Here is a 21,364-nt window from a genome sequence, read left to right as displayed (position 1 = left end):
GATGTGTGCGGTGTAGACATGATGATTAAATACCCTTTATAACACTGCAGTTTTTAGAAGCATTAGCTGTGATTATTCATCTCGCTCAGCAGATTACATGTACCAGGGAAGAGAGCATCAAAGTACAAACTGTATATTCCTGTGGTGCCATTAGGAATAGAGCAATAGGGGTGAATTTGATCATCACAGGAAGGGAGAGAAGCACAGAAAGCAAAAATATGGAGCAAGGAACAGTGCAACAATATAAAAGCTAGGTAGGAAAAGGGGTGCAATATAGGGCAAGATGGAAAGGAGTAAGATACAGACAACAAGCTAGGAGACTTAGAACAATGTTTCATTTTTTTTTAGTTCACAGGTGCCTGACTACTTTTGATGATATCCTGAATAAATTTTCTTACAATAGTCTCTAATGATTCAATCTAATAAAACGTCCATATCTTGCATTGTGAACTGATAATATTATAGTGCAGTTTTGCACTGAAGCATATGAAGGCACTGCTGAGTCAAGTGATATATTTACTGTAAAGTAATTGGAACATGAAACCCAAACATAACTAAACTTCTACATAAAACTTCAGAACACCAATATCAATAAAAACAATAACCAGTTTAGACCCTGGGGACAACTAATTTGATTGAAGAATTAACCTTTATCTGCTTATCACAATACCGATAGTGTAAGTATCAAGATTCACAAATGCTACAGTGCAAAGCAGTAATGGAGACCAGGTCCTCTTGTAGGTTTTAACTGACCATAAACCATTTGATTGAAGAACTCAGCTTGTGGTTACTGAGCTAAAGCTGTACGTTCTACATTATTAGGCATCGACAAGATGTGTTCCTCAGGGGTATTTCCAGCATTCCAACAGGAATGGAACCATATTCTTTGACACCGTATTTTGGTGACTTATGTCTATATTTATACTTCTAACCTTCAATTCTACACTTAACCAGATATTCATCTAATTTTTTCAGCAGTTAATCAATATGGCATTGATGGAATCTTATGCGACATTCTATTTCTCTGGAGAGAAAAAATAGCATCTAATCTCTGATCTTGCTCGAAGTGTGTTAATTTTATACAAGGATTTTTGAAACTTTGACATATAAGAAATGCTACATATTTCCTATCCACATCCCTTATAGCTTCCAAGATATCCATATTGTTAATTCTGCCCTTAGATTTCACTATGATATAAAATTTAATGTTACAACAATTATTAGAACCCAATTATTACTCAATCCAGTGGACTGCTCCACCTTTAATTCAGAAGCTTCCTTTGTACATAGATTTACATAGAACATTACAGGCCATTCAGTCCAACTAGACTGTGCCAGTGGTAAAGGTTCAATATAGGCCTCCTAATCCCATTTCCTATACCTCTCTATTCCCTTCTCTCTCATTAATGCATCAAGTTTCCACTTAAATACATTAATGATTTCTACGTCAACCAAAGCTTCTGACAGTGAATTTCACATTCTCACAATACATAAATTCCTTATCAACTCCCAAACAATTAAATAAATTATTATTTAAATCAATAGAAATATATACTTTTTCAGAAATTGTGCTATTTCTTCACATGTACAGTTGTGAAAATGTGAAACGTACTATTCAGTAAGGCCACACATGCAGATTAATTGAGGTGTTTAGAAGAGAGCAAGAGATATTCAGGAAGAAAGAACATTAAAAAATATGGAGAGAGAAAAAGAAAAAAACAAATGAATTAATAAAATGGTGAAGTAGGTTCAATGTGCCTACTCTTGATTCTAAGTAATAGTAATATTTTATTTATCATTTTGACGTTTTCTGGAGAAGGAAGGAACAGTTATTTGAAAGTATTGGAGAAGACAAAATGACATCTAGGATGACATGGCAAGCATCCTTCAGTTAGAATCTTGCAGGTTGTGGATATCTCGGGTAAATAGTATTGCAGCTATATTTCCATTTTGAAATATCATTGGCATCCTTCAGAGTGCAGATTTCATTGAATTTCATTGCTTGTGCCTTTCGTGACTTACCTATACACTTAGGAAGCTATAAAGGCTATACTTTATTGGAGCTATTGGTTAAGATTAACCTAATTAAATTTATAATTACCAGCTTTACTATTTAACAAATAATTAAAACTTCAGTCTTCAGTGGGTGAAGAATAACCCAGGCTTCTACTTCTACCAGCAAGTGAGAGACTTGGGATTTGGCTTACTATTTCTGACAATTAAAATATTAACAACAAACATTTCAAATTGTTTAAAGATAAAGAAGTTAAATGAGTCCGCTCCACACTTACCACCACTTTAAAGAATGACCAAATGTTCCTTTATTGATTTAGTATCAAAATAAATGCAGAGGTAACTATAATTTACCTACATTTGCCAACAAATATACAAACACTGCACTTTATAGTAAATCATACGAAGCACTTTGAGACGTTTCACAGTTGCGACAAGGTGCTATATCAAATGCAAGGATCATTATTATATTATTGTTATTATAGTGAGGAGAGCAATCTGAGCCTGCAAGGGTTGTGGAGTGCAACAACAGACTGAAGAAAATGCAGACTGAGATGTGAATGAGGAAGTCACAGTCACTGTGCCGAATGCATACTGAGCAGGTCAATTCAATTTGAATTTGCAGCACAACCTCTGAGCTATTTAACCTTGCAATCCACTTTACACTTGTATGCAGTAAACGTTCATGAAGTCAATGTCCTTCACAGTATTTTGTCAGACAAGCTCTACATAAAACATTGTGGGAGAGAAATTTCACCTGGTTCTAAATTTATTCTATTGATGTAGCATTTCAGAGAGTCCAAAATTTGGCAAATTCTTCAATTTTGAAACCAGTTTTCTGCAAATTCTCTTAAGAGCTGCAGAAAAACGACTTTAAGTCAAACATTAAGTCTGAATTCAACAATTTGCCATATTCCCTGAAATACTATATAAATAGAGTAAATCTAGACCTAAGTGGAATTTCTCGCTATACGTTTTATTGATCACAATATTCTTGTAGGAATACACTCAAATTTTTTGAAGCTATAGTTTAAACATTTTAAGAATATTTAATCCGTTTAAAACCGTATGAGTTCCACAAAATTTTATATCCTGAATCTTACACTGAATTAATTGTAGAAGAGACAACATTGGTTCCTGCCCTCTGTCGTATAGGACAAAAATTTCTTTCAATATTGCTGAATAAAACATGCCTTTTGGAGTACTCAAAGAGCCCAGGTTTGCTTTGACTGCACATCAGCTCAGTTCCACTAGACCTCCTGATCTCAGACATGAACTAACTTGCAGTTCAGAAGCTCAGTCGTCACTAAATGCGCACCTGGGATTTGAGAGTAAAACACACATTGTGATTTACTTGTTTATTTAATTATAAAATCTTTTCACCTCGTGTCAGGGTACTATCCAAAGTACGAGGTGTAGATACTACTGGGGAAGGCCGTGAGCCAACTATACTAGAGAACAAGCAGAGGAGATGGCTGTTATGATTTTGACGACCTGTCAGTTATGAAAACCCCCACAGACTGAAGAGGTCATGTTTCGAAGTTGATAAGCACAAGGGCAATGGTTTCTAAAATAAAGCACCAAATCCAACATCCATTCCCAACACTAAACACGTAATGCTGAAATAAATTGGTTACAGACTTAAAATCTAAATGACAAGTGGCAGAAGTCACACACAGTGATATGGAATGGAATCATTGTTAAGTATGTTTTATCGAAAGCATTAAATCAAGAATGTTTTGATATTATTATTTATTGTCTTGCTCCGGTCATTCACAATGTTCTGCTCACAGCTCTGCCATAATGTTTCATTCAGTATTCGCATAGGTAACTCAAGCCTACTAAATCAGCACAGATTTTTGCACTAAGTGCAGAGCGTTGTGAGTTTCAGGTGAATTTGCAGCAACTTAATCTCATTGACAAGTGGCAGAATTTTCACCCTACGATATGGAATGGAGTCATTGATAGTGCACTGTAAAGGAACGCTGGACCTGCAAAGGTCTTGTGGTTAAAACTGTGATACTTCAAAAAAATCTGATTTTGTCATAGCTTCTGTCTCAGATGCCCATTTAATGCACCTGCTATTTTCAAAGTGGGAGCGAACTTTCAGGTGCAGGATTCTGGGGTGTCAGTTTGGTTCTATTCTATAAAAGAGAAACTAAAAAGCTCCAAAAAGAGATCAAAAGCTCTAGTCGCAATCCCGTCAAGAATCCAGTCAATTCACTTTACAGTATATTCTGTGAAGCGCTTTGAGACGTCTCGAAGATGTGATAAGACGCTATATCCAATGCAAGGAATATTATTATATGAAGAATCACTTGAGTAAGGAGACAGAGAACTGACGTCATTTAAGGTGCAGACAGGATTGAGAGTTTGGATTTAAACAGGAAGCAGGTCTGAGAAAGGATTTGCTGGCAGTGGAGTCGTTAAAAAGCCATTTATAACTGCATTTGCCTATTTAATCATTTACATGCCATTAGATTACAACTTAAATCAATCAGCAGAACTCCTTGCATTCTATGGAGTGGATAGTTTCAATGTTGAGGGGCTGAGGGAATTGTAGCTGCACATCCTGCCCACCTGCTGCCTGACCTAGATTACTGAGCGGAGCAGAGCTTCGTACAAGGCAGGTGCACAGCTCTCATTGTTGTGCGTCACGTTACCTGAACTACAGCATTGAGGAGACAAGACTAGGTTAAGGGTATTACTGTCACAAGTATTTTAAAAACAAAATCTTTTCTTTGAAAAAAAGATACTTTTGATACTCTATTTCGTTTTCTCCACAGGGTTAGATTTACATGGTAATTCTACTGATTTCCATGTTCGTTTGGAAATACTAAATATCCCAAATTGACCAAATCGACATTGACGTCATAATGGCTACGAGTTGCCCCAGACTACGTCTGACACCCAAACTATCTCAGAATCTGAACCAAAAACAGAGAGAGCTGGGAAAACTCAGCAGGTCAGGCAGCTTCTATGGAGAAAGGAAAGTGTTTTGTGTTTTTGGAACTCCATCCCACAGTTCCTTCGCATCGCTTCCTCCCTTGCCTCCTTCAAGGCCAATCACAAGACCCTCCTCTTCTTTCGTGCCTTCAGTCGTGCTCCCACCTCTCTGCCTTCTCTCACCCCTACTCCACCCCTCCCTCCCCCATGCTCGGGTCTTGATCCCTGATTGTCCAGCGCCTTGGGACATCCTCCCGACGTGAAAGGCACTCTATAAATGTAATTTTGTTTGTTAGTTTGTTTGTTTTGTATCTCAGAATCTGAGTCACCTGGTCAACGGTATCAATGGTTTGGTACTATTGACCATTCTTGCCTTCCCATAAATATCTTACGTTCTCACGCAGCATCTTTCCCTAACTAATCGTACCCACAGCACATTATCCCATGAAGAGTCCAACAACGTTTAAAACAAAACCTTTTGGGGTAGTATGTGACATATGGCCATAAGTAGGGAAGTGACTTGGATTCATTAAAAGTTGAGAAAACAATGAGTAAACAAAACAAATATTGTAAGCACTATATATTTGGTAAAACAACAATTTTGTCCTTAAAATTATAATTTAGAGTAAGACACTTTATGCAGATCCAAGACAAGTCTACATCAATCACAGTGACAGATGTGCCAATGCGTTGGCTGAAGAGAGGTAGGAAGCACAGTTGGTGTGCCTTCAATCTTGTCATTAATAATAATAATAATAATAATCCTTGCATTTGATATAGCGCTTTTCACGTCGGGAGGACGTCCCAAAGCGCTTCACAGAACACACTGTAAAGTGAATTGACTGTATATTTGTGGGCGAACGCGGCAGCCAATTGCGCACAGCAATGTCCCACAAACAGTCGTAGATTGAAAATGACCAATTTATTTGTTGTTTTTAGTTTTGGAGGGATTATTATGAGGTGTGTGGAGTAAGGAAACTTGCCCAGGGTTTCGCCCTCTGCCTGGAATTGAACTCAGGTCTCTCGCTTGCAAAGTGAGTGCTCTAACCACTGAGCTACAGGACTACACAAATATTAAATATACAAAGTACATAAAAACACTTAGATTTTTGATGTTATGAGCAGCATCATTACTGACTCCTACTGTTAAGAGTAGCTAAGTATGACCGGTTGTTTAGGACAGAGGTAGAAATATCACCTCCAAATTTTTCAAACACCACTCAGAGACACATAAACATTCATTGGCATGTTCTGATTCACAACACTTAAGATTTGGTTTCTTAATGAAACATTATTCCCTCAGAAATTGGCAATATAGCTGTTGCCACACAAACTATTCATATTATATGTTCAATTTTTTGCAATTTGCATGTCTTTTAGAAGTTAATAGCTAAGAGGATATATTTAAAGGAAGCTAGAATGAAAACAGCATTATTTTGGAAAATGTAATTTTATATTTACAGTATATTACATTGGATTGCAATACTTGGATTGACCAGCAACCAATTCCTGCTATAGCAGATACTCTTTCTCCATTTTAAGTAAATGTTGCTATGTTGAAATCTGTAAAATCTGTCTCAATTCTGCAAAGAAAATTTAATTTTAAACTTGTAACTAAAAGAGTCAAAAGATTCCATTGCAAAGTATAAGAACACATAGATGTTGCCTTAAGATCTTACCTTCCGTAGCAAAGCTACAACTTCCTTTGTCCAGGAAGAGGTATACTGCACACTCACTGTGCTAAATAACTGAATGAGGGACTCAACTGTCACATTAGAATGGATATCATATGGTCTCTAGAAAAAAAAGAAATAATTGTCAAACAGCTAAACAGGCAGGTTAATAACAACACAACAACAACAAATTACATTTGTGTAGCGCCTTTCTCATCAGGAAGACGTCCCAAGGCGCTGGACAGTCAGGGATCCACACCCGAGCTGGTGGTTGGGATCAGGAGGGGTGGAGGGTGGGGAGGTTAGGAGTAGGAGGGTGACCAAAAGCACGATCGGAGAGGAGGGTCTTGAGACAGGTCTGGAAGGAGGCAAGGGAGGGGGCGAGACGGAGGGACTGTGAGATGGAGTTCCAGAACACAAAAATGCAGTGATAAAAGGTGATGATAGAATGCAGTACCCATCCTCGAAGAAGTTCATAAGCTGTGACTCCGAGTGACCACCAGTCTACCTCAAATGAGTAACCAGTCCCTCCATTGACAAACGAGTGAAAAATCTCTGGAGCTTCAAGCAGATAATAAAACAATGAATTAAATAGTAATCAATACATCAATACTACACAGTCACGACTCGGTAAATCCTCTGAAGTGTTTAGATACTAGATTATTATTATTATTTCTGATTATTTCAAATCCAAACCAAAAACTGAAAAGAAAATATTATGAAATGGCAATAACAGAATATTAACTGTAGAAAGATAACATCATAAGTAAATATGATTCTGTTCTAAATTGATTTGATTTTGAAAACCTGAAATGGCTCACCATATTACTTCAAATTTGCTATATTCTAAAATAGCAGATGTTATATAGTATATTTTATAGAATAGTGCTAAATAAACTCGAATTTATGCAAGGTAAATATGTGTAATTTGGTCAAATATTTATTCACTTAATAAGGAAAATACAAAGTGATTGATTTTTAAGGGTTTTGTGAGAAATTGTTCCTGTTGTATTGGAACATCATATGTGCTCCCTGATTTTCAGATCATAAAACCTGCATCAGATTTCACATCAATATGGTTTGTTCTAAAAATGCAAATGAATTTTAGATTGAAGATTATCTCATTTTTGGGGTATTCATTACATATGCTGCTGTAACTGGCAAATGTTAGCTTTCCCGTAATGCAGGACAGATGGGACAACAAGTTAATATTCCAAAATAGTTACAGTGACTTGGCCCAGGGACCAGGTTATACCTGCCTCCTCCTCTCTCCAGGAAAATGATAACAATAATAATGCTTGCATTTGATATAAGGTCTTATCACGTCTTCGAGTCGTCTCAAAGCGCTTCACGGATAGAGTGTAAAGTGAATTGACTGAGTGTTTTGGGGCAATATGATGTGCAACAATAAGGAGAAGTGAAAGAGTGGAAATACTTGTAAAATACCAACACACAGTGCAATTGAGTGAAGAGAGTAATCTGCAGTGGCAGAAGACTTGTCATTTCCTAGTTCTTACCCATATATGGTTTAGTTCCTGCTAAAGCAGTTGCTCTTTCTCCATCTTTAATAATTGTTGCTATGTTGAAATCTGTCAGATGTGCATGTCCTAAAAGCAATAGGCAAGTATATGTGAACAGAAAGCAACAGCTGAAATGCCAGAAAACAAAATTAAATTGAGGCCTTTTATAATTTTCACTGACAGATGCAAAACTTAATAGAGATAAATTCAATCTGTCAGGAAACTGAATGCGTAGCAATTTTATGTAAATTAACATCTGTTTTCTAACCTTGCTCATCAAGAAGAATGTTGTCAGGCTTGATATCCCTAGAAGAGAAGTAAAGGTAAATCCATGACTGAAGAGTATGCTCCCTAATGGTCTGTATTGTCTTCTTTGCCTTACTCATTAATTCAGATATGCCATTTCCTAGAAGCATCCACAGAAGCCCTATTTGCATTCATTGAATTCACTTTTTTCAATCTGTTCAATGAAGCACTTCAATAAATATGTTAGCAGTGATAAAATGATCAACTGATTCAGCACAATTTTACACAAGTCTTCTGAGTCCCATCTTAAATGTTCTGGGTTTAGATGATGTTAATGTTAAAGACAACATGTTAAAAGGATATCCCGACATGAAAGGCGCTCTATAAATGGAATCTTGTTGTTGTTGTTGATATGTTCAAGGTACATTAAAGTGGAAGTGGTAGTAGGATGTGGGTTTGATCTTTGTCAGAATGCCCGAAGCGAAGAGTTTCTCAATCAAAAAACACCTAAATGCAAGTATTTCAGCAAGGCAACATTTTTCAGACAAATCTAGACTAGCAATAGCTTGAGCAGAGGTTACTTTGATGTCTCCATTCAACTGTGGGAAACTGTATAAGAATCAAAAGAGATGTACATCTCCAACATCCGAGGAAGTATAGACTACATTCAAGAGATGACAGGAGAGTACAGATAGCCAATTGCTCACAGCAGTGTCCCACAAACTTCTACTTGTTGACGAGTCCAATGTAAAATTGCCAATAACGGTTTTAAAAAGAAGTTTAGGAGGATCGACTCTGCATAGAATATGGAAATCACCGTTTGAAGATGTGGTTGAAGCTGTAAATATCAATGTATTTAACTGGAAAACTGATGTGTGCAAGTTTCATAAAGGGAATAAATGAAGAGATAGAAGAGGAGGAATGAAGGCATATGTGGAGAATAACCACTGGTGCACACTAATTGGGCCTGATGGCCTACTTTTGTGTTGTAATATTCTATGTAATTATATCTAATCTTGCAAACCTCCAGTATGTAATTTTAACCTACAACCTACATTGTTCAAACACAAACTATCACGCTGAATCCTTGCAATATAAATAACATACATGGTGGCATTTGTATACCACAAAAAAACTTAAAGCACTCTAAGCCACTACCCTGCCTGGTGGGGCATTATATAAGGGCAAGTCTTTGTTGTTGTTGTTGTTGAATGTTGAACTGATATAAGTCTCCATATTCTATTGAGTATTCAAAAAAATATTGTGTGATTTATATAAACTTTACTCTTAAACAGTCACACCGTTATGTATATTTTTTAATCTATTTCACAGAAGCAGGCAGAAAACTATATGAGATTCATAGCGCCTAAGACAGATTTGGGTCACATCTATATACAGAAGTCTTTTGTTTGAGAGAAGAAAAACTTGCAAGAGCCAGTAAATGGTAATGATTATAATTACTATCTCACTGTCATTTTTTTTCTTAAAAGCATATCGGATGATCTAGTAATATATAAGGATTTCAAGTTTGTGTTATAGGCAGGGAGAATAATGGGATATAAATCAATTTTGTCTCTGAATACCTGTGGATAATATGCTGATTCTGTAAGTAGTCGAGTGCCAGTGCCATCTCACAGATGTAAAGCTTTACTGCATCCTCTGTAAACTGCACATTTTGTTGAAGATGATATCGAAGATCTCCACCTAAAAGAAGATCCACCACCATGAACATATCTTCCTCATCCTGAAAAGAGTACCTAAGGAATAGATACAAAAGAACGATTAAACATTGTATTAAATTCTTATTTTTTACTGCAAAACGAAGTGTCTGGAATTGTACCTGGAGCATGAACACAACTGTACCCAGCAATGGTTTCTGTTGATTATCACAAAGGTTATTACAACCTTTCTTTGTTTACAAGACAGCTGGACGTAAAATGATCCTGAGTTAGGAGTTGCAGATGATTCAGAGAAACATCTTTACACAGAAGGTGGTTAGAATGTGGAACAGATAGATGCTTAAAACAGAGGTATATTAAAGTGTGTAGGGAGCAAGCAGATTCGATGAATCATGTGGAGAAAACACCAGGACAGATTATTTCGGAGCTGTACCATTATATTATTCTATAATGAGATGACTTACTACTTTAGAGGACAAAACAATTGACATAAACGAAAAAAACAAAAGTTTGATTTAAGCAAAAAAAAAGACCTTTTGCTATACTGTCTCTACCTCTCTCTGAGCTTCAACATGACCTCCCAAAAGATATAAAGTTTAAAGCACTTGATGCTTACCAACAGAGAGTTTAAGTATACGTTTACCAGAGAACAGTGCAAAACGTCATATGTAATTGCAAGGGACAAACTTGAACCTTAATTGCCAGCAGTTTACTGACCAAGTTCAAATGGTCTTATGAACTTCACAGTATTTCAGAAGTGTTCAAAAAAGCACATCCCACTTAAATAGCTCTTGGAGCAGAAGATGAACATAGAAAGACGATGTAGAGAATTTACTAGGGTGATTCAAACCAGACAAAGTCCATGAGGCTGGGTATGATGTCCTATAGATATATATGTTCTATATTGAAATAAATTCTGATATAATAATAAACAATAATAATAATAATAAAATGGTCACTTCAATCCACGACTGCTTGTGGGACACTGCTGTGCACAATTGGCTGCCACGTTTCACCTACAAAATATATAGTCAATTCACTTAACAGTATAATCTGCGAAGCATTCTCAGTTTCCCCAGTCTTAGTGAAAACCAACATTATCTTCTTCTTCATGGGGGAAATGCTTTTAGTAAAGGTTAAAATATGTGATACTTAAATAATAATCATGCAGTTCATGTTCAGATCCAGATATTGTGCCAGTCTCCTTTGGCCAGTGGAGAACATTTTATATTGCTGTAGCACTCGCTGAAGTGGACGTAAACTTACCTTTATATCAGGAAGGATTAGAGGTTAGGCATCTAAAATATCTGGGTGTGGCAAGAACAGTTTCTGAAATTGGTTTATTTTGTTCTTTGCTTCCTAAACTTCCTAATATAATATTAATAATCATTGCATTTGATATAGCACCGTATCATGTCTTTGAGACATCTCAGCGCTTCACAGAATATACTGTAAAATGAATTGACTGTATATTTTGTACAAAACAAAAATTGCCCCTAAAATGATGGTAAATTGAAGGAGTGATTTGCAAGCGGATTGAACCTGTGCCTCTCATAAGTGCAAACCAATGTATAATGTTGTGAGAATTTAAAGAACTTGTACTTTTATTATGTCAAAATGTTTAAAGGACTATGCAGGTAATTTCTGTGAAGTGAAGTGACTGTTTTCATAGGCAATTGTAGCAGCAATGTGCACCAGCAAGGTCCCCAAAACAGCAAAAAACAAAATGATCACTTAATTTAGGATATCATTGGCCATTGACCAGGAGAAACTCCCTTCTCTTTTTCGAATAATTTCAAAGGATATTTAACGCCCACTTGCTAGCATGTGTAGGCAGAGCAATCTATGAAGTTTAGTTACCTGTTTCCAGTTTTTACTACAGCGAATTTTACAGTTCCTGTTCTCACAGTGACTGTGCATTACATGGATCTGTACTTACAATAAAAAATGGATAGCGATAAAGTATTTCATTTCAGAAAACATTCATTAGTACACAAGGACAAGTTATAAATTATGCAGGCACATACACACAGCTACATAGAAAAGCTTTAATAGCTTCCCTAAGGAATATAGACTTCAAGTAGCAGGATTAATTCTCATACTGTTTTCAGTACTAAAATTAGATGTGGAAAGCATTTATAAGGTAAGTCACTAATATAAGAAACTCAAGTAAGTTGTTATAGCCTGCAGCAAATATATTTGCTTGACCTGGAATAACTTTAAATGCTGATTATGCTTTGGAGAGACAACTATTGCAAGATGGATGGTTCTGAACTGATCATGTTATCCCAATCAGTAAACCTTCCAATAAAGTCATGCTCCAATTATTCTACATCATAGAATATGACTGAAGTTCTACATCTACAGTTTTAGCGTGGCTAGAAAGGTATCAAAATGAGGTCCAACTCACCTATATACATTTGAGATTTCTTTTTTATTTCATTGTATTACACAGGCTGAATACAGATACTACCATCGACTGTATGCTAGAACTACAGTATTGTTGATTGTACTTACAGTTTTTAGAATCTAGACTGTCATGAACTAAAAAGAGTAGCAACGATTTATTAGACTTAATTAAAATAGTCAGATATGAACCTGCTGTAACCAACCTTCCATTATCTACTTAATCTCCTTCTTGACAGAAGGAGAGCAGAACTCTTAGCACGGAGGTTTTATCCAAGAATACCTGTTATTAATTAATATTGTGGGTCATCTGTTAATCATATGCAGTTCCCTAATGTGTAGGTATTCAGATCAGCTTTCACTGATATAGTTTACATTTCAGTTCATTCCTCTTCCATTTAAAATCAGAATTATTTTCTATTTAGTGTATGCTAAACACACCAAGAAATGGATAATTCAAACTTCATTTGTAATTCAGAGCAGCCACTCATTCCGTAATAGTTTGGTTTTACATTAGCATTTCTATCAAATCCTCTTTCTTTCTGAAACATAACCATGAATATCAATTGTCTGTCTCATTCAGACCACCTTAAACTTCCTATCTTAATGGCAGCCACTTTAAGTGTACTGCTGACTGCAGCAGCACTTCCTAGCTTTTATACTCCAGACCCCTCATTATAAAGCCCAGAATTATATACTTGGATCAGATATTATCTAGACTCAACAATTCTGTTCTATAAAAGGCACATTTGATTTTCAATAATTTCAAGAACATTTTAGTTTCTGTTCAATTAACTGTCCAGGACACACATTTCAACTTCATGTCACCAAATAGACAGTACACAGAGTATATTTCGCCCACAAATATATGGTCAATTCACTTTACAGCCTATTCTGTGAAGCGCCTTGAGATGTCGAGAAGACATGAAAAGCGCTATATCAAATGCAAGGATTATTATATTATTATTACACATGTTGCGGTACTCTCCCTCAGCATCCAAACCATAATTCCAAATGGATTGATTTCTAAATGCATCTCTGCTTCCCATTTCTATTGATAAATGTTTCAACTTAAATGTCACAAATGATCAACAGAATGCAGTCACAATCTAAATATAGCACTGTCAAGAAAAAAAACAGCTTCACATTTCTAAGGTTTATAAAACTAAACATCAAGATAATTTATTTTAGTATTTTATTATTGCATTAAAATTGACTGTTAGATGCAAAAGTTTTGTGGAACCATACCTAGTACTGTATTAAACAACGACAAACTATCACAGTGGAATGGAACACATCACTGGAAAACATTTAGTTTTCAAAATTCATTAAGCCAAACATGTCCTCCCATCTATGCAATAATCCATTTAAATGCAAATTTACTTTTAATTTTATCTTGAACAAGGAGACATCACATTTGTGCAACCAATAGAGGAGTCTATTCTTATACTTGTTTTGCTATACTGTGTGTTTCTTTAATAATGTATGTCAAAATGCTCCAAATAAGTTGATATTTATAGAAAACAATGGTAGCTTGGTTTTGCTGAAAGTCTTCATACATCTTTTTGCAAATAACAGGGGGAAAGTGGGAGGGGGAGAGCACAACAATTTCCCAACAAAGAAGCTTAGGGAGACAAACTAGGCATAAGGGAGAGTTCAACATTTTATCTGGTCGGCAGAAACGACACCAAACATTCCTGATTCATAAATTTCAGATATCTTTGGCTCTTCCTTACAATAGCTAATCATTTAAGGTACCAATAAAACCCGAATAATTCAGTCAGAATTGATAGTAATCTGCGACTTAAACTAGTTAACTTTAGGAATCAGGCTGTGGACTTTTCCATTCCTTGTTTCTAACTGTCAGAAGACAATAATAAACTACTGATTATGTACTATGCCTCGCCAAGCAAATGGACGAAACTCACCCAGCCAAGACAAGTGAGTACGGAACAGAGCGCCCTCAGGCTTATGACCTTCTAGTTATGAAGTAAGACAACAACTACTCAAGCTGCTAGGCAACAGTTAGAGATTTACCAAAGCCATCACCAAGGTCAATAAACTCTTAAAAAATAATACATTTTAAAGTGGTAATTGATGCCTGTAATCCCAACAGGTTGGGGGGGGGGGGAGAAAAAGAGGGAAATGTTCATCTACTAATACAGAAACTAGCTCAACAGAAAAGCACGCTGCAAATCATCCACGGGCTGACAGTATGGGTTGGGCATAGGACCAAGTAGACCCACAGAAATGTTGCTGATCTAATTTAAGATCGGAATAAATGAAAAATGCAGATGCCGGAATTTTTTTTTAAAAAAAGATGTTTCAAAATCCACAGCTGGTCAAATAACATCCAAAACATCGGAAAAACGATTTCCAATACAAAACTTCATAATTGGCTCTGGCCTGAAACATCAATTCGACTTCATCTCTCAGAGTTCTGTTGACCTGTGGATTTCTAGTTTCAAATTTCTATATTTGTTTCCAATTATGCCAGATTTGAGACTTTTTTTATTATTATGATTATTATTATGATTGTTATTATTTTTATATTTTTTCAAAGTTCTGTTAAATAAAACAATTCAACCCAAATTGGCTACAAATCTCGGAGCTGGACTATATTTCTGCCTGTTATGATTAGTGCTGACTGCAATTTCAGCAATTTGCATCAAGATTGCTGTTTGGTAGACTGCATTTAGTTTGTGTTGCTTGACCTACTGTTGCTCGTTGTTTGTTCATAGATTCCCAGTATGATAGAAAAATAAGTTAGCATATTTTTGGATCAGTTCTAATTTAGAAAAATTTAAGGCAATAACATTGAACAAAAATGACAGTACTTTAATAGAATCAAAAACTTGAGATAGTCACCAGAGGTTTACTAAGAAAACATATTCAATTTCTTGCAGGATCTCCAGTTCCCTAAATACGTTTCGGACCTCATCTCTTTCGATGCATTGTTGTTTATTCATGTACTTCATAGCATACATCTTCTCTGTGTCCCTCTTTTGTACAATACACACCTGGAAGAAGAAAAAAAAGAAATGGGTCACTCGTGTAACAATATAAAGGGAATTAGAATTTTTTTTCAAAGAACTCTACCAAATGAGAGGATTTAAAGCACAATTGTGGGGCTTATATTATTATTATTAATAATAATAATTATAATAATCCCAGTGAAATAAGGAACTAGAGAAGATCAGGAAGTATGTTGATTTACAAATTGAATGCAGACACATGTGTCTGTGCCAAACAAGCATCGTTCCTATAATCATTGGTGCAACAGCGACTGTTAATAATACAATTCAGAAACGGCTTGACAAGATACCCAATGCAGAAAATGTCCACCTCTTCCAGAAAGTGGTTATTTTGGGAAGTTCAAATATACTAAGTAATATCCAATCAAGTGTAATGGGCAGTATTATTGGTCTGGTTGACCCATCACTGAAAACCACTTAGAAACTACTTCTACAGAGTGATCTAAACTGCAATAACATAATAATAATAATACTTGCATTTAACATAACACCTTATCACATCATCGAGACGTCTCAGAGCTTCACAAGAGTTTACTGTGAAATGTTGTTACTGTATATTTTTCTGCAATCGTTGCAGTTAATTTGCAGTCATGTCCCACAAACAACCATCAAGTGAATGACCAATTTTATCTAGGGAATTGTTGGCCAGGACATTGGGAGAAACTCCCTTCTCTTTTATCATGAGATCTTGTTGTCCATCTGAAAGGCAGGTAGAACCTTTGATTCAATTTCTCAACCGAATGATCAAGGTGATAGATTTACAACTTATCATGCATATGGTTCTGAAGATAATATACTAATTGCCTGGTGTGGTTGTGTGGATGGGAAGTATGGCAAAGGTAATATTCCAGTTAATATAGTCCCTGTATTGCAGGACATGTATGTCACTATTGGAGCTGGTTGGTAGGGTAACCGCATGCTCTTCTGTTGATTCAGAAAAGTCAATTAACAGCTCCAAAGTGGCATCCAAAAACTAAAGAGACACTAATCCTCGCTGTTACTTCGTGACTGAGTCTGTGGCTGATATCAGCCGAGTGGGTCTGGCCTCTACCCAACTTGAAATGTGAGTCCTCATTGGGGAGGATTTTGTTTTACAAAACCTGCGTCGGTGAGACCTGAAAAGGAAAATTATTCCACATTGAAAGTACATTCCACAGATTATCCTTTAAGTGTACAATGAGCTATTGTTTCATTTTTAACATTTCTACGTTCTGTGCTTAAATCACTGAAGAACCAATGTTCGAAAATCAGTAGCTTCTTTAGATTTGCATGATTTTGTAAATATAGCTAGAGCCAAAAAGCTTTGAACACTGAATCAGGTGCCCCAAGATTGAAACCCACTGTGGAATGACATTCAAACTCAGCAACCTTTATTGACAGAGTTTGACAGTTCTTGACCAAGAAGCTTAAAGAATGTGGAAGGAAGGTCATTAAGATGGTTTCGCAGTGAGAAGCACATCTCTTGCCAGTCATTTGTTTTGGAATATTACAATCTTACACAGTAAATCTCAGGTGTGACTCAATAACTGGTTAATGCTTCTGCATTGGCTACTCTTGTACTTGTACACAGGCCGGATCCTGCGCTAAAAATATCTGACTTGCAGAGTTACGGCTGACGTCACTTCCTGTGTGCTGCATGAACATAACGCGCCGGAAGTTATGTGAAGTACCTGATAACCTGGAAAGGTTTTTTTTAGCACACAGGATGCTTCATAAAGTGAGTCAGGTGGCCTACTGTCCTTATTAGTCCACACCCTATTCACACTGTAAGTAAACCTAAATAGCATGATACTGCTGTAGTCAGCATCTCAGATTGTTTGGCTTCATTGGTCCAGATAATCTGTATGTAGTTTATATGCCGAATCAAGCCAGGACAACTTAAACCCATGATAATATCTAGCTCCCTGTTTAATCCAGCCCTCGGCGGGGTAAAAATGTGCTATCGTGAATAGTATAACTTCGAACTAAAAAAATTGAAACAATAAATATACAGGATGGATTATGGAATATTCAATATGTATTAAAAACAAGTGCAATAGTGACCTATTTAAAACTAAACCAAAAGTTTATTCATCATCTTAAGGATGAAGTCAGAAATTCTATGTGAGATATTCATTTATTTATACTGTAAAAACTATGTCAAGTACCAAAGTTGTTTTACATGGTGTAGGTTTGTTTTAAAAAAAGGAATTTTTTGCAGGTGGATAGGAAAACTTGGGGAGGTAAGAAATGTAATTATTTTGAGGTCATACAAGAGGATTGATTTTGAACAGAAAACATGATTTTCAATTATCAGTATCATGTGAAGACAATAATAAAGTGAAAACATGCCTGAGGAGTGGAAAAAGAATGAGAGACAGGGTTGCTTTTGAATTCGTAACAAACTGATAAGACGACTTATCAGATTCTGCCTAGCTTGGGTGATGTTATAACCATTATTAGCTGCTTATACACTAACTTTTGTTATTAAAGAACATCAATCTGTCAACCTGTGGTGTTTATAGATAATAACTATTAAGTGATTGGTGTGTAAAAAGTGAAATGAATATTGCACACACATTGATATGTTTGTCTCCTGGATTCGAGCCAAATCTCTCAGTCACACAGCTGTCTTTGTATTTCTCCGTGGATAGATATTAGTGCCTCACAGTTGCACCATTGTGACAGTTACACATAGTATTTAAATTAAAATGCTTAATTAATGTGACACTGTTTAAACTGCAGTGCTGACAAGACAGTGCTAGATATTCCAGAGCATGGAAATCTCCAAACCAAAAGATGGAGTGTTAAAAAGAGTGTTTTACCTTTCACTGGGCCGCCTCAAAAGAGACTTGTTAATAATCTAATTAAGTATATGCTGTGTGCATACAAATATGTGTTACTCACCTCCCTAGCTGATGAGAGGCTACCTATATGATTCGCAGTTGTGGTGTCCACATTGAATTGTTTGAAGACCCTATTGAAAGCTGCTGACAATTATAGTAATTGATATCAAACAACTAAGTTTATGTCTACAGCTGCCAACTTGCAATGGTGTCAAGCCTATTAATTGATATAGCTATGCTGATGTAATGTTGTGCAATGCATTCCCTGATCTCTGCAATTCAACCATAAGTACCAGTTCCCACAGCTGTATGTGCAGTGATTGTATCTTACAGCATTAGAGGGTGGTATGTTTGACAAATGGAAACTTAATTGGTAATTTTCTCTCAGTGGGTGGTATAACCTTTTGCACACCACCTTTTAATAATAATGATAATAATAATCCTTGCATTTGATATAGCGCTTTTCACGTCTTCTAGACGTCTCAAAGCGCTTTACAGAATATACTATAAAGCGAATTGACTCTATATTTGTGGGCAAATAACTGTAAAGTGAATTGACTGCATATTTATGGGCGAAATGCAGCAGCCAATTGCGCACAGCAGTGTCCCACAAACAGTCGTGAATTGAAGTGACCAATTTATTACTGTTTTTTTTCTTGAGGGATTATCAGGCGTGTGGAGTAAGGAAACTTGCCCAAGGTTTCGACCTACCGGGAATCGAACCCAGATCTCTCGCTTGTGAGGCCAGTGCTCTTAACTGAGCTTTTAAAGGGAGCAAGGCCCATTTTTACTTATTTTTAAAGTTGCAGCAGCTTCTGCTCAAAGTTGTACCATTTACACAATCAAAATGCAAGTGAAAATTCAGATTAGTGCCATCCACATATCAGCAAATTCAAAATTTGTTATTCAGATATTTGACAGTGATCATTAATTTTTGATTGGCTACAGAATACTTTAATTTCTTTTTAAATTGGCTGTCCCCAAACACAGCAATCCTACACACTTCCCATCTAATGTATAATTTATACAAGGGCATCATTTGCTTTTGTGTATATTGCTTTAAGTGCATTATTATTCTGTTTCACTTTTTTTTAAATCCAACATAATTAAAATTTCATTGAAATTATTCTTACTTTCATCATTTATTAAAGGTATTTTATGTAGAATGAATGTATAAAATGTATGTTACACCCCCAAACTGTATTTGGACTCACTCCTGGGTATCTACAAGAAGAAAAAGCCAAGGAAATTATATATATTGATTTAACTGAGTTGCAATTAAGTTGGAAATAAATGTTAACTGCAGGTTTTAAAGCACAAATGCTAAATTAGATTTTACTGATTTCTTACTATTATTATCAGTGAGTCGAAGTATCTAAGTATAGTGATTGGAACTGTTCCATGACAAGAAATTGAAGATAGTCCGTTTAAAATAAAAGTTTTATTTTCTGGAAAAGTTCACATCAGTGACTCCAATAATGGAATGGATATTATTTTACTATTTAGTTTCAAAATGGCAATTGAAAACTATTTCTTGCTTAATTGCTATCTGTTTTAGTCATTAATGGATCAGTTCCCGCACACAAAGCCAGAGCAGCAAGCCTCTTACTGTTTCGTGAACACTATAATAATAATAATAATAATAATAATAATAATAATAATAATAATAATAATAATAATGTGCCCAACTGCTGCAAGACTAACTGTAGCAAGCAGCAGAGCCAGATGTGCATTCATCCGGTTCTTGTATTGTGCAAAAATACTCACAGAAATTCAGCTCAGAAATGTAGTTTTCGTGATGAGTTTGCTGTAATGTTTTGAACTGTAATTTGCAACAGATTTTTACGATTTCCTGCATTACCTTTTCATATATTAGTATTACTTTGTTTCCAATAGAATATTTCTCCACCACAGCATCTCGCCTCGTGATTTTGATTCCATTATTTTTCTTCAATTGTGTTACGGTTGTTACTCGACCCAGATTCACATTGCCTGTCCCCGAAAGGGCTCGGGATTTTCAGGTAAAACAGGAGTTCTGATTTGCAGGGCTGGCCATTTGGCGTAAAACCTCCAAATGTTTAAAAACAGGAGAGCAGGATCCCGCTGGTGATATCATTACACATCTTAGTACTAGTGGCATCATAATGTAGGCCTCTGGGCTGAATTATTATTTTTTCTGTAAAATGCCTGTCTTAACAGATTCTAGATCACTCTCGATTTTTTTCTAGAAACCTGGAGGCAGAAAAGCAAACACCCTTCTGTCACATTTGCAGTAACACAGAAGACAGCCATGTGAATGGACTCCTACAAGGTTTAGAAATAAATAACCAGCTGGGTCCGTACATTAAGTTTAAAACTGGACATGTATCTCCATGATTTCCTGGTCATGTGAATATATATCTGGGTGCAGGACGGATGAAGAATCCTTAGGGCATATCTCTGCAGATAGTCTTATTCTGTATTTTCTTATCAAGCTCAAAAGCATATGAACAGGATGATTTCAGACCTCTGCCTCCATATGCTCTATTTGCTGTGCAATTTGTTGCACATGAAGCTTTCACTGGAAATGGCCTGCAGGGATGAAGTAGAGCTTACAAAATGCTAGTGCAATGACCTCTCGCTTTCCCCTTCATGTACTAGGTTTTGGAGTATGGGTAGACCCTGGTCCACTGGTGAATGATGAGTTACTACTGGTACCTGAGAGGTTCACACTCGGCGTATTGCTTGCAACAAACACAAAAGCAATAGATATGAATCAGACAGGTGGACAGAATGTAATTAGATTGGGAGACTCAAGTGCAAGTGTTGTCATTTTTTGCAGTTACACCAAAGGCAGTGAAAATAAAATTCTAGCAGGTTATAAGGAGATAGCAACGATTATCCATAATGAGTATAACAGCAATTTTGCTTTAACTGTCAATAATACACCACTAAACCAATCATTTTATTTCCATTTATCCATTAATTTAAAGCAATGAGTACACAGGTTCAAATTCACAGCCTGTTAGAAATTGCTGGTCT

At 36.1% G+C, this 21,364-nt stretch overlaps 1 protein-coding gene across 4 annotated transcripts in view; it reads right to left on the bottom strand.

Annotated features, from left to right (window-relative positions):
* LOC103180419 (serine/threonine-protein kinase 32C) overlaps positions 1-21,364 on the bottom strand; it is an 80,450-nt gene that overhangs the window by 8,156 nt on the left and 50,930 nt on the right. For all 4 annotated transcript variants that reach the window (XM_042337076.1, XM_042337077.1, XM_042337078.1 and 1 more), the window contains exons 3-8: positions 15,352-15,503; positions 9,982-10,155; positions 8,421-8,458; positions 8,150-8,239; positions 7,090-7,193; positions 6,639-6,755 (exon numbers count right to left, since the gene is read on the bottom strand). In XM_042337076.1, coding sequence (XP_042193010.1) covers positions 6,639-6,755; positions 7,090-7,193; positions 8,150-8,239; positions 8,421-8,458; positions 9,982-10,155; positions 15,352-15,503 — 675 coding nt within the window. The remainder of the gene's footprint in view (positions 1-6,638; positions 6,756-7,089; positions 7,194-8,149; positions 8,240-8,420; positions 8,459-9,981; positions 10,156-15,351; positions 15,504-21,364) is intronic.

This window comes from Callorhinchus milii, unplaced genomic scaffold (assembly GCF_018977255.1).
Source record: "Callorhinchus milii isolate IMCB2004 unplaced genomic scaffold, IMCB_Cmil_1.0 Scaffold7, whole genome shotgun sequence".
In the NCBI taxonomy this organism is placed as follows: Eukaryota; Metazoa; Chordata; class Chondrichthyes; order Chimaeriformes; family Callorhinchidae; genus Callorhinchus; species Callorhinchus milii.
This window is presented reverse-complemented; position numbering and strand designations above follow the sequence as displayed.